General features: G+C 33.4%; 1 protein-coding gene and 1 long non-coding RNA gene across 2 annotated transcripts in view; one reads left to right on the forward strand and one right to left on the reverse strand.

Moving 5' to 3' along the window:
* Positions 1–5,472, forward strand: part of LOC104003117 (uncharacterized) — a 29,093-nt gene extending 23,621 nt beyond the window's left edge. Inside the window, exon 3 of the long non-coding RNA XR_001711291.2 lies at positions 5,388–5,472. This is a non-coding gene — a long non-coding RNA (uncharacterized LOC104003117). The remainder of the gene's footprint in view (positions 1–5,387) is intronic.
* DSC1 (desmocollin 1) overlaps positions 2,317–16,264 on the reverse strand; it is a 35,266-nt gene continuing 21,318 nt past the window's right edge. The window contains exons 10-16 of the mRNA XM_512078.6: positions 14,856–15,115; positions 14,562–14,704; positions 9,391–9,603; positions 8,707–8,946; positions 7,392–7,513; positions 6,420–6,668; positions 2,317–5,537 (exon numbers count right to left, since the gene is read on the reverse strand). Coding sequence (XP_512078.4) covers positions 5,340–5,537; positions 6,420–6,668; positions 7,392–7,513; positions 8,707–8,946; positions 9,391–9,603; positions 14,562–14,704; positions 14,856–15,115 — 1,425 coding nt within the window. The 3' untranslated portion in view covers positions 2,317–5,339. The remainder of the gene's footprint in view (positions 5,538–6,419; positions 6,669–7,391; positions 7,514–8,706; positions 8,947–9,390; positions 9,604–14,561; positions 14,705–14,855; positions 15,116–16,264) is intronic.

Genomic DNA, 16,264 nt, shown 5'->3' on the forward strand with positions numbered 1-16,264 from the left:
TTTCACTATATTGCCCAGGCTGGTCTCAAACTCCTGGCCGCAAGCAATCTTCCCACTTTGGCCTCCCAAAGTGCTGGGACTACAAATGTGAGCCACTGAAGGCTTTTGACTTTAGAGAGGATGGAAGATAGTATCTTCAAATGACACATTATTGTACTTTTTTTTTTTTGAGACGTATTGTACCTTTTTTTTATTTCCATGAAGTAATACTCCCTTTTCTTCTGAGGCTTTTCAGAGAACACTGGAGTATCTTCAAGTCTCAACATATTTGAACTATTTATTTATTTATTTATTTATTTATTTATCTATTTTGCGACGGAGTCTCGCTCTGTTGCCAGGCTGCTAGAGTGCAGTGGTGCGATCTTGGCTCACTGCAACCTCCACCTCCAGAGTTCAAACGATTCTCTTGCCTCAGCCTCCCAAGTAGCTGGGACTACAGGTGCACGTCACCACGCCCAGCTAATTTTTGTATTTTTAGTAGAGATGGGGTTTCACCATGTTGGCCAGGATGGTCTCAATCTCTTGACCTCGTGGTCTCCCTGCCTCAGCCTCCCAAAGTGCTGGGATTACAAGTGTGAGCCCCTACTCCTGGCCCATATTTGAACTCTTAACCAAAAGAAAGTGAGTTTTCAAAGTACAGAAGTTAACCTGCTACCTTCACTGATTCATGACTTGGGTAAAACAATTTTTTACATCCAATCTTTTTTCTTTCCCCATATCAGATTACATTCAGCTACATATAACAGAAAACCTAAAGTTGTATGGCTTAAACACAAAAAGGTTTATTCACACACATGACCAAGTTTAGAGGCAGGAAGTCTGAGGCAGATTGGAGGCTCTACAATTTGTCAGAGATTCAACCTCTGTTAATCTTTTTGCTCCACTATTCTGAAGCTCACAAAATGGCTGCCTGAGCACCAGGCATCACATCCATGTTCTAGATGTTATCTAAATAATATCTAATTATCTAGACATTAACTAATATCATGGACCTGCTGCCTGAGGCTACCTGTATTGCTTACTCCACTAAACTAATCATGTTTTTCACCTATTCATTTTTGCTGTCTTTCCCCTCACCTAATCACTTATGTAGTGCTTATCCAAGTTTTATGTGCTTACAGATCTCCTAGAGATCTCATCAAAATGCAGACTCTGATTCAATAGGTCTGAGGTGGGGGCTAAGTATCTATTTGTCTAAGAAGCTCTCAGGAGATGCCAATGCTGCTGGTCCACAGACCACACTGAGTATCAGAGAGGTAGCGCTGAGGTGAGGAATAGAACGACAGACATTCTCAACCTTGACAGTACATCAGAAAGTCCTGGGGAGTCTGTTAACCTACTCTATAGCTGGGTCCCATTCTCAGTGTTTCCTATTCAGTAGATCTGGGCTAAGGACCAAAGTATTTGCATTTCTAATAAGTTTCCAGATGATGCTGAGCCTGCTAATCCAGGAATTACACTTCAAGAACCAGTGACCTTGAATTTTAGTATGGATCTCAAAGAGGTGGGAAATACGGTGAGTGTAGGACAGTAGCACATCCCTCTTGCAGGATACCTACTATGGATGGAAGATCTTTAGAAACCTGGATTTTAAGAGAGATTTTGAACTATGTAAATGTCATCCACCACTCAGTACCAAATATTCTATATCTTTTAGGGGAGGCAAAGCCAAGTAAGGAAATCCTTTCATTTCCACTTTTGATTAGAGGGTTTCTTTTAGTTTTTCTTGAACTTTACCTGGTAGAAAATAACATTAATTTTAGGCAAATTAAAACTTCAGATATCTTAAATGAAGCCTTGAGTTTTTTTAGTATTAATAATTCCACAGTATATCATTTAGAAGTCTCTAAACATAGACAAATAGAATTCCACAGTTACACGTATCAAATTGTTGCACACTGACAACCAAATTTTTAAAATGTTGAAATCCTACATATTCTCAGGCAAATGTAGACCACAGGAAAACCACACTTGTCTTTCATTGGTTTTTTTTTTTTCTCTAAAGTTAGGGAATAAACAACTGCTAACTCTGTAGATTGATTTATGAAAGGATATTTTATTTCGGTCAATCAAAAAACTTACTTTAAGAAGTGAATATCTTAAAATAATAAAAGACTTAACTTCATAAAATATATATTATAAATGCACTTCACACATTTGTTTTTATTATCCTTCTAATACACTTAAATTAGTCTATTTAAAATAACTATTTTAAAAAAGTTATTTTGGTTTTGGTAGTAAGGATTTGAGGTAATATATATGTGATTTTTATTTTTTATGTAAACTTTTTTTGAAGAGTTTTGAAAAATTACGCTAACTTAATTTTATTGGGCCCTATAAAATATGCAAGAATCTATCCATTCTTAATAACGTTTTCTTCTGCTATACTTCTTTATTTTCTTCTTTTCTACAAAAGCAGAAAGACAAATGCAGTGTCTAGTCAAATGCAACACTCCTTCAGATTTATTAGAAAAGCAGATAAAAGAGAGTAGAAAAATGCAGCAATATACATTGTTTGTTTCATTACCCTAATTTCATTTAGGTTTTTCAACTAGTACAGAACTTTCATAACTACCATGCAATAAAAAGAGGGCTTTTCTGTGATAATAAAAATCTTTGACTCTAAAACATCTATTTTGAGCATTTTCTAAATAACACAGCATATGACTTTTCTGAAGGTAAATATATGCATAGATGTCAAGTTGTATGAAATACTTTTAATAAACACAGGAGTAAGCAGAAGTTCAGTAAAATTAGGACATGTCTAATGAAGCTCACTTATAAAATTACATTGATTTTCATCTACCTTGGTGTTCTCATGAAATTTTTTCACATGAAATATTTGAGATCTGAAATAAGATAAGAAAATTTAACTGTATATCTTCCTCAATACTGATTTAATTCTAGAAAAACCAGTCATAACTATTAACTTATTAACTGACAATTAAGTTTTATGAAATAAATCCATGAAATGCAATCTTTTATTAACAAATGAAATTTGTAAGCAGTCTGATAGAGTGTCACGCATTTTATCAAACATACAATTAACATTTAATTTTGGGAGTAAGCAGAGAATGATTTTGAATTGCCTAAGTAAACCAAAAGATAGTCAAAGTTTCTCTGAGATAAACTCTAATGATATTTTGAAAATATTTTAAATGGCCAAAACTGTTTAATACAAATTTATTTCTCACACTTTCTAATAATTTTTTTAATGCTTTTGGAGTATCTTCTCTTGCTGACTGAGCTATCTACCTCTGGATATTAATTATTACATTTTGAATGTAGGTAGAAATTTTTCTTGGAGTAACTAAAAATCATTAGCTGAAATTTAACTTACATATGTTCGTTTGTCTTCATATTTCTTTTCACTTGCTTAATTATGGGAAAGAAAATGTATATCTGAACATAAAAGTACAATTAAAGTTAAGGTTCAGTTAATGATTTTTAATTACTCCAAGAACATTTTGTACCTACATTCAAGAATGTAACTTTTTATGATAAATGTCCAAATTTATATTATATTTTAAAATTTTAGAACTGATATTATCAGAGCAACCTGTACATCAGAGAACAAAAATTGCATGACCACAAAAATATTTTATAATGGTTATAAAAATTATAGGTTATGGATACCTTATAAAATCTGATTTATTAAAATCACTTTTTTCTTCTGATCCAATATCCAATTTCATATCAAGAAGTGCCTTTAATTTGGAACTGAGAATTAGAAGACTAGTCACAACCTTTTTTTAAAAAGCCACTCATTTTTAAAAATAGTTAACTAGTTAGAAAATATCTAGTTAATAGATTTTTTTAAGTCTTTGTTTTTTCTGGATGAGAAATTTCCATACTGTTATTGTTTATAGATTATAAATCTATAGAGTTTGCCACAAATGACTACGAAAATGCTATTTAAATATATAGTTTCTTTTTAGATTAATAAAATATACTATCCTATTAAAATGTTATACATTCAAAATTATTTCTGAATGTGTGCGTTCATTTATTCATTATTCCACAAATGTTTGGTAAGTGTTGCTGTAATTGATTTCAATTTTTTTTTTTTTTTTTGAGACGGAGTTTCGCTCTTGTTGCCCAGGCTGGAGTGCAGTGGCAATCTCGGCTCACTGCAACCTCCGCCTCCTGGGTTCAAGCGATTCTCCTGCCTCAGCCTCCTGAGTAGCTGGGATTACAGTCATTCGCCACCATGTCCGGCTAATTTCTTATATTTTTAGTAGAGTGGGGGTTTCTCATATACATTCTAGTCCCTAATTCTGACTGCCCATTTTCTTAAAGTAACTGTAAATTTAGGCTGAGTCTTAAGTTTTAATACAGATGGTAATTCAATTTTTGGCATATTCAAGGTGCTAGTCTCTGTATATCAGAGTTGCAGCCTAATGCCATCAGGGCTAGTTGTCCAAATGCTTGGAGATGGCAGGTGGCAACCACAGATAAGGCGGGCCTATGTCAAACTCAAGAGTGAATGTTTTTGCTAAAGTATTTATATTTTTAAAATGTTAGTAGTAAACCATGTTGAGCAAACGAAACATATTTGTGAACATAAGTCAACCCATGGACCTCAGGGCTGCAATTCTTTCATGGAAATCTTCTCATGTAATCTTCATAAAATCTCTGCCCCTCAATTTGCTATGAGCTTGTTCTGGTCCTTATCTTTCCAAGAACCCTAGAAGTTGGAGTGACCTAACAACAAATCCACATGGGCAGAGGTCCAGGGACTGAGCTCTGAAGGATCCTGAAAGAAAACAATGCTGGGAGCACTGCTCTGAGGAGTACAAAAGTGTAAAAGAGAAATGAACTTAATCACAAAACTGAAGATTGCACTGAAGAATACTTAAAAGTCCTTTTTAAACCACTCAGGTGGAGAGAATGCAATTATCTGGCACCAAAGAAAATATTTCTAAGAACATAATTCTCCCCAAGATTTTGAAGAAAATATTTAATTCGTACATCTACAACGCAAATTCATCTTTCATTGGCCTCTATAATACCCAGCTTTCCCAAATGCTCTTCCACGCACAAAAAGTAACATCAGTTTTCAAATAAAAGGTGAAAGAAAGTGTACAGTACAGTCGTGAAAAGGGCAATATATACATGCATATAAAAGAGAATTAACAAACAAAACCTTGATTTCTAGAGAACATGGAAGTTATACCAGACAAGGAGAATGTAGGGGAATCTCATATTTATAGTACCCTTACCTATACATGACAAAGTTTACCTCCATAAACAAAAACATTAGCAGATGCTGCTAACATTCTGCAAGTAATAAACTCCTACTTATGCATCTGTGGATATTACACTATTAAAAGGCACATTTATTTCTTGACGCATGTCTTTGCTAATGTCCTAAATTTGGGTTCCAGGTGATCTAGAAACTCCAGTCCCTCTTCTTCCTGCCGATCGCTGCAGCAACCTACTGAGCCGGCCAGAGAACCTTTGCCTTCATAGTTATACGAACGAACGTAGTCTTCACAATGTTTATGCTCCTCATCTTGTCCACACAAATACACCTTCTGTATCAAAAAAGAGCACATTTTATTATTTTTTAAAAAACACCTAAACATATTAGCAGAAAAATGATGTCTTTGATTTACCTTTTACTGTTTAATTTTTAATCAGAGTGTGTCCTCTAATGGATTCCTATATATAAAAAATGCACAGGATTGGTCTGTATTATAGTCACTCTTAAAATATAGCAAATAAATAAATGCTTCTAGTGAGCACATTTTAAAAATTAAGACTATGCATATATCACACAACACATTTATAATTTCCCATTTGAACACAAAACATGTGTATTTGAAATTTACCTTTGTAGCTTCTTCACGTATTTGAGGAAAACCAACATAGGCTATGATTCCTATGTTTATACACTACTATATAACTGTGATAGTGTAATATATTAAACTGGCTAACATCAAACCTATACTGATTAATCTGAACATAAAACAAAACAAGGAACTAAAACTCAAAATAAAAGCTCAACAATTTATCTGGTTGATTTTGATAGCCAGGACTTCATAACCACACAAAGAACTCAAGCACACTGAGAAATGTTTATAATTTATGATCCATTCATTCCTGTATAATAAATATTTCACTCCAGGTGGTTTTCCTGTTAATTTCTAGGGAAGAGGCTATCAACCTTTTATCCTGTGTAAACACATCTACATATGGCACTCCTAGATAAAGTTTTGTAAACTGTATTTTCAAAGGTGAATTTTCAAAGATCATTTTTCTCTTTGGGTTTAAACCAGACATCCACATCTATGATAATCCAACATTTAAAAGATGTTGAATTCCAGGTATATGAGGAGTAAAACTTTTGGGAAATTCTGATTTATAACTAGCATTTAACTTCCATGTAATATGACCTCAAAGACGGTGGAACTTACTTCGCCAAGCCGAGGTTGGGTGAAACTCTGCCAGTCCGTGTACGCGTATCTGCCAGTATCTCCCTGCCCCACTCCCTTGACGGACTCCAAGGTCTGATGTCCACCTCCTTTGTTGGAATCCAAAGTGTAGCCTCCTTTGACCATCTCAAAACTTTGCTGCGTTTTGATTCCCTGGCCACCAACAGTACCAACAGACATGCTTGTGTCACAAATGTTGGATGTCTGCATGGGGAGTCTAATATTTGCTTCCTAAAAGTAAAGTGAGAGTGATAAAGTGAATTTGAAAAATGGAAACTAACAATTCATTTTCATTTTTTTCACCATAGGCAAATCACTTGCCTGCTGTGCCTCTCTGTTCCTCATACATAAAATCAGAATAATAGTATCATAGGTGTGATGGGTTGAATTGAGTCCCCTAAAAATTCATATGCCCTAACCCTCAGTAACTCAGAATGTGAACTTATTTGGAAATAGGGTCATTGTAGATGTAATTAGCTAAGATGAGGTTATATGGGATTAGAGTGGGTCCCTAAGCGAATATAATCAGTGTCCTTATAAAAAGGGGAAATTTGGACACAGACATGCACACACGGAGAACGCCATATGAAGATTTGATTTCCACTGCCATAAGCCAGGGAATTGGCAGAAGCTAGGAGAGAGTCCCGGAACAGATCCCTCCCCAGTTCCTTCAGAGGGAGCACGGACCTACCAACACCTTGATCTCTGATTTCTAGTCTCCAGATCTGTGAAACAATACTTGTCTGTTGTTTAAGTCACTCAGTTTGTTGTGACAGCCCTAGCCCTGTAGAATTGGGAGGTTTAAATGATTTAAAACATTGAGGGCACTTGAAACTCTGCTTAGCATAGTAAGTGCTCAATAAACATTAGTGATATTATCATTGACATTGCTGAGTAATAATCTGTCATCATTTGTTCACCGTACAATTCAAAGGGATGTGAAATCTGATTTACCGTTACTTCTTCTCCAGGTCCTTCAGTATTTGATACAATTAAATTTTGCTGGGCTATGTCTTCTGGAAAACATTTCTTGACTGTTCTCTTAGTAGTGACACAGAAACATGTAAACAGAATACCTAAAAAGCAAAAAAGATCAAAGTAAAACGCAGACATTTGATTACATGATTTTTTAAAGTCTTCTTGCATATGTCTCAAAAAATTCATTCCACAAATTGAGCTCTTTGGGTCACAAGATTTAAAAACAGAATATTTTAAAAATGTATTTATACTATTTGTAGCTTAGAGAGATTAATAATAGCTCTCTTCCCAGGTCCAGAATTAACTTATATGTGTCTTTTATTTCTTCTACATTGAAATGGTAACTTCATCTAACTGATATTTAAGATAGCATCATTAGTAGTTAAAATCATACAGAACACACTTAAAGGGCTTAGAATAACAAGACTAAGAACATTAGGCATAAATACAAACAAGAAAGGCAATTACATAAAATTGGTGTCTGGTTTCAAAAGTGTACATCAACTAATAAAGTGCTAAGAGGAATATCCAATTTAATCTGAAACTCAAATCAATGAATTAGGATACAGTAAAGATTATAGGAAAAGTTTGTAAATGCAAATGGGTTCTTTGGGGTCAGAGGGAGAGAGAAAGAAAAAGAAAAGGAAAAGAAGAGAGAAACAGAAAGAAAGAGAGAGAAAAAGGCAGGCTTAATTAAGCGTGGGCAATATTTCTATTACTTTTGTACCTCCAAATAACAGTTTGCACAATGCAAAATCTTAGCATCCTTTGCCTGTATTGCTTTTCCTCAGTGGCTCATATGACCATTTTTCACTCATGGAAGTCTTACGATGATGCTAAATCACTTCATTAATAATATGGAACATAAATATCTGAGTAAATTTTGGAATAGCTCTGTTTTCACAAATTCTTTTTGTATGTATGTATTCCCTACATAAACATGGCTGGTTGAAAGACTATATTATTTTATATGGAGGGAATCTTAATAGTTTTACCCAGCCTCTTCATTTTACACATGGAAAAATGAGTTCAAAAAAGAGGAAATAATTTACCCAATGTCTCACAGATAATTATTGAAGAACTAAGGCTACCACCTCTGAAACTTACTTTAAATTTAATCTGCTGTTACTGATACATTTATCACTCAGAGCCCCAAGACATAAAATAGATACAATATTTTTAAAAGAACACACTTCCCAAAGGCTATAAATATAAAAAACTTCCATGTTTTAAACATAATAGATAAAATTTTAGCTAACACATTCTAGATAATGATACTTAATATACTTACATAATAACAATACAGAACCCAACACCATAGCAAGAATAGCCCATCTTCCAAGTATTACATTTGGTCTAACGTCTCTTGTACTTTTATCCTTCATTCTACACTCAGATGGAGTTGAACAGTCACATACTCTCACTGTTAACACATGTTTTGCAACTAAACCATGCCTGTCTTTTATTTGAATAGGCACAGAATAATAGTTATAATCAAGATTTTGTCGTTGACGAAGAATGGCAGTTTTACCTAGGGAAAAAAAAAAGACAGAATATATACGGATTGGCTGTTTAGATGACAATATTATTCCTACTCAATATTCTCAGTGGATGGGAATCAATTTAGAATAAAAACTCGAATTTTTCTTTTTTTTTTTTGAATTTGTGATTTCCCAGAAGAGCCAGAAAAGTAATTGATGTTGCTTTATGCTGATATTAAACTAATCTGTACTTAACATGTTGCTCAAATGTTAATTAAAAAGGGACTTATATGTTTTCTTAAAAGATATTCAGAACAAGAGTCTAAGCTCACCATAATGGCACTAATTTTTTTAAAAAATAAGGTATTGTTGTTTTTAGGGTTAATAAAATAATTTCCTAAAATAAATGTGTGTTTATTATGATAAACTAAGGTGAAAGAACCATCACCAATCTGAAGTCCCTATTGACTATAAAATTTAGCATAATTACATACCATCCTTTTTTTCTATGTTCCAGTTTTTACTGGCAGAATTATCCAGAAAGAATTGAAAAGGTGGTCCATTTTCAGGTCCATCTGGATCTACAGGTTTCAGAACAGCAAAATCCTCATTATTCTGACAAATGGTCACTTCTTTGTCAATTTGAGGTGCGTGATCATTGTAATCATCCAAATGAACTACTAATGTTCCAGTGCAAGATCGGCCAACTAAGATTAATTAAAAATAGGTTATTTCTTCACATGAAAATGCATTTATTTTCAACAATTTATAAAATACACAGTTGACATCTGCTTTCTACTAGCTGTCTGAGCTTGAGTTTGCATAAATGCTTCCCGGATTTCAGACACCAAGACTACAAAATAGGGACACGTCACTTTTCTTTGAAGACTAGGGCTGGATCAGATAATTTCTTCAGATGCTTTTCAAAACTAAAAGGTATGAGATTATGAGGAAGGTCACTACAGAATGACCTGTTGAAAATAAAACGGATGTCTTACATCCTTCTCTATGAAGCGCATATATTCATCCTTAGAATACAAACACTTTACATTTGGTTATCAGTCACTTTCTCAGCTTCTCCATTGCATCATATACTTTTTTCCCAAACCTTGAAAACTTCTCTAGAAACGCACTAAGTGTTCCCCTTCCTGTCTGCTTTGTAGCATTCGGTTGCCACTCCTAGGAATACTTTTCTCCTCTTCTTTGCCAGGTAGCACACTATTATCTTCAAGAATCTACTTAAATATCACGTCCTCATGAAACTCGTGACTTCCACAGACAATGGTAGCCATATTCCAGTGCTTTCTCAGAACTCTTTGCTAATACTTTGGCTCACACACTGAACTGCAAAAGTAGCATAGTAAGTTGTATTCACCTTGAGAGCCTAGTGATTTGCCCAGTATTTCCCAGCTAACTATAACTTAATACTGACACATTGAACATAATGCAGTTCCTATTTTTATACTTGAAAACATTTAATTGAATAAGCCAGAAAAATAAGTTTTCATCTCTACCCTAATGCAATTCATATGTTCTTGACAATAGGCTGTCTCGTACTCATCTGTTGATTGCCACTATTATTGGCCTAAGACTTCACACATAGTATTTTTAGTTAAAATAGTGCCCATTATTTGTGTTTAAGAGATAATGAAGTTCAGAAACATGTCAAATCCCACCATTTGTAAAAGGATAATAAACTACAATAAATGATAAGATATCAAAATTGAAATAAACAGAAAGGTAATTGATGGAATTTTTCATGTTTTTGCTTTAAATACTGGTCCACATTTTGAAACATGTATGTTGAATTTATCATAAAGACTACTATAACTCCCATGCAAATATAATTTATTTTTCTTTTTAATTTGAAATAACCCTAAGTCATATCATGTAGTGTATTTCAAAAAAAAATTTTCTGTTGAATAACTACAAAATTAATTTATTCAGTGACTTTTAAACTAATTGTTTATATAAAGTAACTACTATTTATGCTTATTTTAAAACTACCTGAACAAATTTAAAAATATCCAGAAATACAAGAGAGATATAGCTATTTGTAGAAGAAATTTGCAATAGCATATAAATACTTTGAGACTGCCAGAAAATAGCAAATAAAGTTGAATATAAGTAATAACTTTAAAATCAGCAAACTAACTGAGAAATGAATAATATGAAAAAGAGGCCTTTATAAAGTAAAAAATTTAGTTGCATACACTACACATGAGTTGATATATATACTATAATTTCACCTTTTAAAATTTAAGCGGAAAGCCTTTCTGTTTATAGAAAAATGGTAAGAAAACACACTTTAAAAATCCAAAAAAAGTGGTAATTATAGGAATGCAAATCAAGATTTATTTAATCACATATTCAACCAACATTTATCCCATAACTTACTATTTTCTATTACAGTCTCTGCTTTAAGCATGTTGATAAAAACAGATGAAAGATGCTTGAAATGATTTAAATGGAAGGCAATCAAAGACAAAGCTGAGAAGGTCTTAGAACAGGGGTGTCCAATCTTTTGGCTTCCCTGGGCCACACTGAAAACAGAAGAATTGTCTTGGGCCACACATAAAATACACTAACACCAATGATAGCTGATGAGCTAAAAAATATATGTTGCAAACAAATCTTATAATGTTTCAAGAAAGTTTATGAATTTTTGTTGGGCCACATTCAAAGCCGCGCTGGGCTGCATGCTGCCTGCAGGCCACAGGTTGGACAAGCTTGTCTTAGAAGATATCAAAAATTACAAGAGGTTGATGGTAAGTTTTTATTTTACCCCTGGGAAGAGGTAAACAGCCAAAAATAAGTAATTACTGATAATAGCTGAGCATGGTGAAAGGTCATTGGTGTGTTTATTTACTTCTAAAATTTACTTTAAATTAAGCACATAAGCAAACATCAAGTATAAATGAGTAAGAAACACCAATCACAGAGCTAGAAAGTACATCTTGGGTTAACTAAAAATCTTCATAATACTTCAACAGCAATTCTGGAAAGCAGTCGTTTTTTATTGCTACTCAAATGTTTCAGTAACTACAATCACTGTATTATAAATCAGCCTACTCTATAAATTTTAAAATTAATTGTTAAAAGATTTAAATTTTTAATTATTAAGCTACAATATGCCTCCTAATGATTTCCTGTAATTTGTTCATGTTCTTTTTGGACTATACATGCAAAATGTTTGCCACTTGTACATGACAACCCTTAAATATTTGCTCTCTTAAGAAAATCCTTCTTACAGAAGGGAAAAATAAAGAAGCACTTAATAAATGTTTAATCTCAATTTTCTACATTAAAATCAGTTTTCCCAAGTGCTAATTATGTCCCTAGAATTGTAAAGCTTTTTGCAGTGAAATGTATAACGTGGAGATTCATAGGACTCTCAAACAACAAAGGAATGACAAATATCAGCACCTGCACTGTGCATATGTATACCACATTTTCTGCCAGATACTTGGAAAGGGACGATTTACAAAGAAAAAGGGTCTTTATACAAAATTGAACTCATAATTAAGCTTGTTAGGAGAACAGAATATACATGAGAAACAATGAAAGCAGCCTTTTCTACAGAAGCCACACCATATATGATAATTGTTATCCCCAGTTCAAAAGGTATTTAGAGAAGAACTGAATCCAGACTAATGGAAACAATCACAAACCTTGTCATTGCCATTTATTCGAAGAAGTTAAGGGGCCTGAATTTCAGACAGGAGGAACAATGCTACTCTAGGTGGAAGGTATGTAAAACAATGCTTTCTCGACTGACAGCAGGGACATCAGCCAGACTGACAGAGGATTGACACAAGAAAGAAAGTTGGATTCTAAGACAGGTAGAATACCTAGATCATCATCCAGGAACATTCATGAGCATCAGAGCAAAATGTGTGTGTGTGTGTGTGTGTGTGTGTGTGTGTGGATTAAAGTTCAAAGAAACAAAATCCATCATATCACTATATGGTTTTTCACTAAAATGTGTAACATCCTTATCTTTACTTTTTTATTAAACACACCCAGGTTATCTACGGCCCTGGAATGTAGATTTGTTAAAGTTTGCTTTTTATTTTCTACACTACATCCACTGTGCTTACAGACTTTGTCTTTTAGCACCAAAAAACAAAGTTACTTTTTAAATACTTTGTTCTCCATAATTTTCTCCTCTCCAGATAGCATTTTATTTTTAAAAAATTAGGCCTCTGCATTTCTGTAATCTCTTCTCTTTCATCCTTAATCTGAGCAGGTCTTAACTGATCTCCACTTCTGATAATATTCATACATTCTTTTTGAGGAAAGTTCTCACATCATAGAATCTCTTGTGAAACTATAATAATTCTATAGTTGATATCGTGTAAGAATTTGGCCTTATCTTAACATTCTTAATTTCCGTGTCAGCTTGTCTAATACTTAGAACTTAATAGACAAACCAACAGTTGGGGAATAAACGAGTAAACATAAAGTCTTCTTTGCCATCATAGAAAAAAGTAGGGGTATAATATCTGAGAACACATTGTTTGCATTTTGTTATTAAAAAAAATCAAAGGGACAAATAAATAAGCATGAACATTTTCACTACTACCAACTTATATTAATTACCATGGAATTTCATATGTATTTATTAATACATTCAACCATTCCTTCTAAAGAAATGCAATAGACACAGGAAAAAAAAAAACCCATAGCATTGTATCAGCTAGTTTGTTTTGAACATCCAGCATATGCATGTAAAAAGAGTGGAAACTTTCTTGGATTAGGCAGGTAGTCAAAAGAATAGGCTATGTTATAAAAGCCCAAGTTCATTTATCTTTATTATTTATGGCAATTTGCCAAAATTTATGGTAAATTTGTCATCAATATGATAAAATGGAAGAGTGTAGCTTCTACTTATATTTTTATCATCCTCTTTTAATATGTTTTGTATATTTTTATGATGTATACATTAGCATAATAGTACATGTATATAAAAATACATATGATAGCAAATATTTAAAAGCATATTTATAAATATATATTTAAACATACTAACAAGTGGTTTACTGATAGAAATTTGTATGTTCAAAAGAATTTCCAGATCACTACTTTACTATATTTGGAGGACATTCTTTACAGAATTGATTCTAAAATTGACCTTGGTAAAAGATTGCAAATCACCACAAAAGACTTAAGTCATTGTTTGACCATTGCTTTATAAAATAGGATAAATGATTTGTTCTCCATTAAGAGAAGCTCAGAACAAACTTACTTTGAACCCAACTGTTTTAGGTGTGTTGAACCCTTTCAGCAAGCTCAAATCATAATGTATCTAAACCTGTACTTCTGAAAAAAAACGGTGATCCTTGAGTATGCCACCATTTCCTCAGCAGAAATTAATAATATATAGATCATCTTTGAAACCTTAGACCTTAATTTTAATTGTGATGTAATTACATTTAAATTTATTGTGATATAATTAAGCCTTAAGCTTTGGCCATTCACTACCTCATAGCTTTGCATTATAGATGCACTGAAGCCTAAATTGGGTGATATCCAATAACATGAACAATAAAAATGCAAACATTGCTTGAATTATGTTTTGTCTAGAAATAAACAGATTTCACCACAAGGTTTCCTTAAAAACATGTCGTATATTTATATTTTATCTGTAGAAAATGGCACTCACCTGCATCCACTGCAACAACTGAAATATTGTATTGATTGTTTTTTACAAATTTGGATTCTCTATCTAGTACTTTTAGAGTTCTCAAGTCGCCAGTGTGTTGATTAATTTCAAACCAGTTATCTTCATCCCCTAACTTCTGATACCTAATTTTTAGAAATCAAATATGAACGGTCAAATCAAAGAAGGGACATGATCTTAAAATCTGTCATTTTGAAAAATACATAAAACATTCATAACTTTAAAAACAATTTACATCACAATTAAAATTAAGGAGCTTTTTGAAAAGTACATCACCTTAAGCCTTCACCACTGGATATTTCTGGGTCCAGTGCTTTGTATCCAAGGAGTTCTTGGCCAGCTGGGAAGCCATCTTGACTCTGAATAACTTTCACTGGAGGGTGGCATTCAGGGCCCTCATCACTGTCTATAATTTTAACGGTGACAGTTGTAGTGCACATTGTAGGAGTTTGTGAGCTCGCTGCTTTAGAGAATTGTGCCTCGTTAACTACACCAACTTGCAAAATAACTTGGTGATTGACTTCATAGTTCAATGGCTGTTAAATAAGCATACTTTAATAAGTCAATATATAACATATATAAGACTTCTAATTTCAAATTTTCCTACAAAGGAATATCATTTTTACATTTAAAATGTAACCTAAAGTTAGGTCTAATACAGTTAAAGACCAACAATTAGCTTCCTAAAGTGACAAACATTGCCAAATGCAAAATTGTTGATTCTCAGATTCAACCCATTTTTCTTCTCATTTTTCTTTTGGAAGATCTTGCCTTCGGCCTTTTTCATTATAAGTTTAAATATTAATAGAAATGCAAGATAAGTGTATGAAAAAATTCAAATTATTTTACTGCTTATTATATGGGATAACAGTGACAACTAAATTGCCTCCAAACTAAGTATATACAATACTTAGATAGAAATTTGGCTATAATACAGCAGTTACTCTATGCCTGACTCAAAAGATAGAATGATATTTAACAGCACCTTTTCAAAGCACATTATATTTCAGGCTGTTTAGTTCCTGATGAAAGAGCTTGGTCCTTGATATGGTTGGCTATGTCCCACCCACATCTCAACTTGATTTGTATCTCCCAGAATTCCCACCTGTTGTGGGAGGGACCCAGGGCAAGGTAATTGAATCTTGGGGGCCAGTCTTTCCTGTGCTATTCTCGTGATAGTGAATAAGTCTCGCAGGAGCTGATAGCTTTATCAGGGGTTTCTGCTTTTGCTTCTGCCTCATTCTTCTCTTGCTGCCACCATGTGAGAAGTGCCTTTTGCCTCCCTCCATGATTCTGAGGCCTCCCCAGCCATGTGAAACTGTAAGTCCAATTAAACCTCTTTTTGTTCCCAGTTTCGAATATGTCTTTATCAGCCATGTGAAAACAAACTAATACAGTCCTAAAATGAATAGTTAGAAAGAATCCTAAAACAACATTTAAATGGTGAAAAAAATATCAAGGGGAAAAAAACCTAGGAACCAGAAAAGAAAAAGAAATAAAGAAAGAAAAAGTAGACAGTACAATAATTAAAGAATATTTTCTAAAAATCTTATCAGGAGAACACAATGTCTGCCTGAACCTTCTGAGGACTTAAACTGTCTCTAAGAAATTAATGAATGAAGCTATGCAAGAAGTCAATGAGAGCTATGGATAGATGGACTAAAAAAGAATTAGGTCCAGTTAAA

Source organism: Pan troglodytes, chromosome 17 (assembly GCF_028858775.2).
Source record: "Pan troglodytes isolate AG18354 chromosome 17, NHGRI_mPanTro3-v2.0_pri, whole genome shotgun sequence".
Lineage (NCBI taxonomy): Eukaryota > Metazoa > Chordata > Mammalia > Primates > Hominidae > Pan > Pan troglodytes.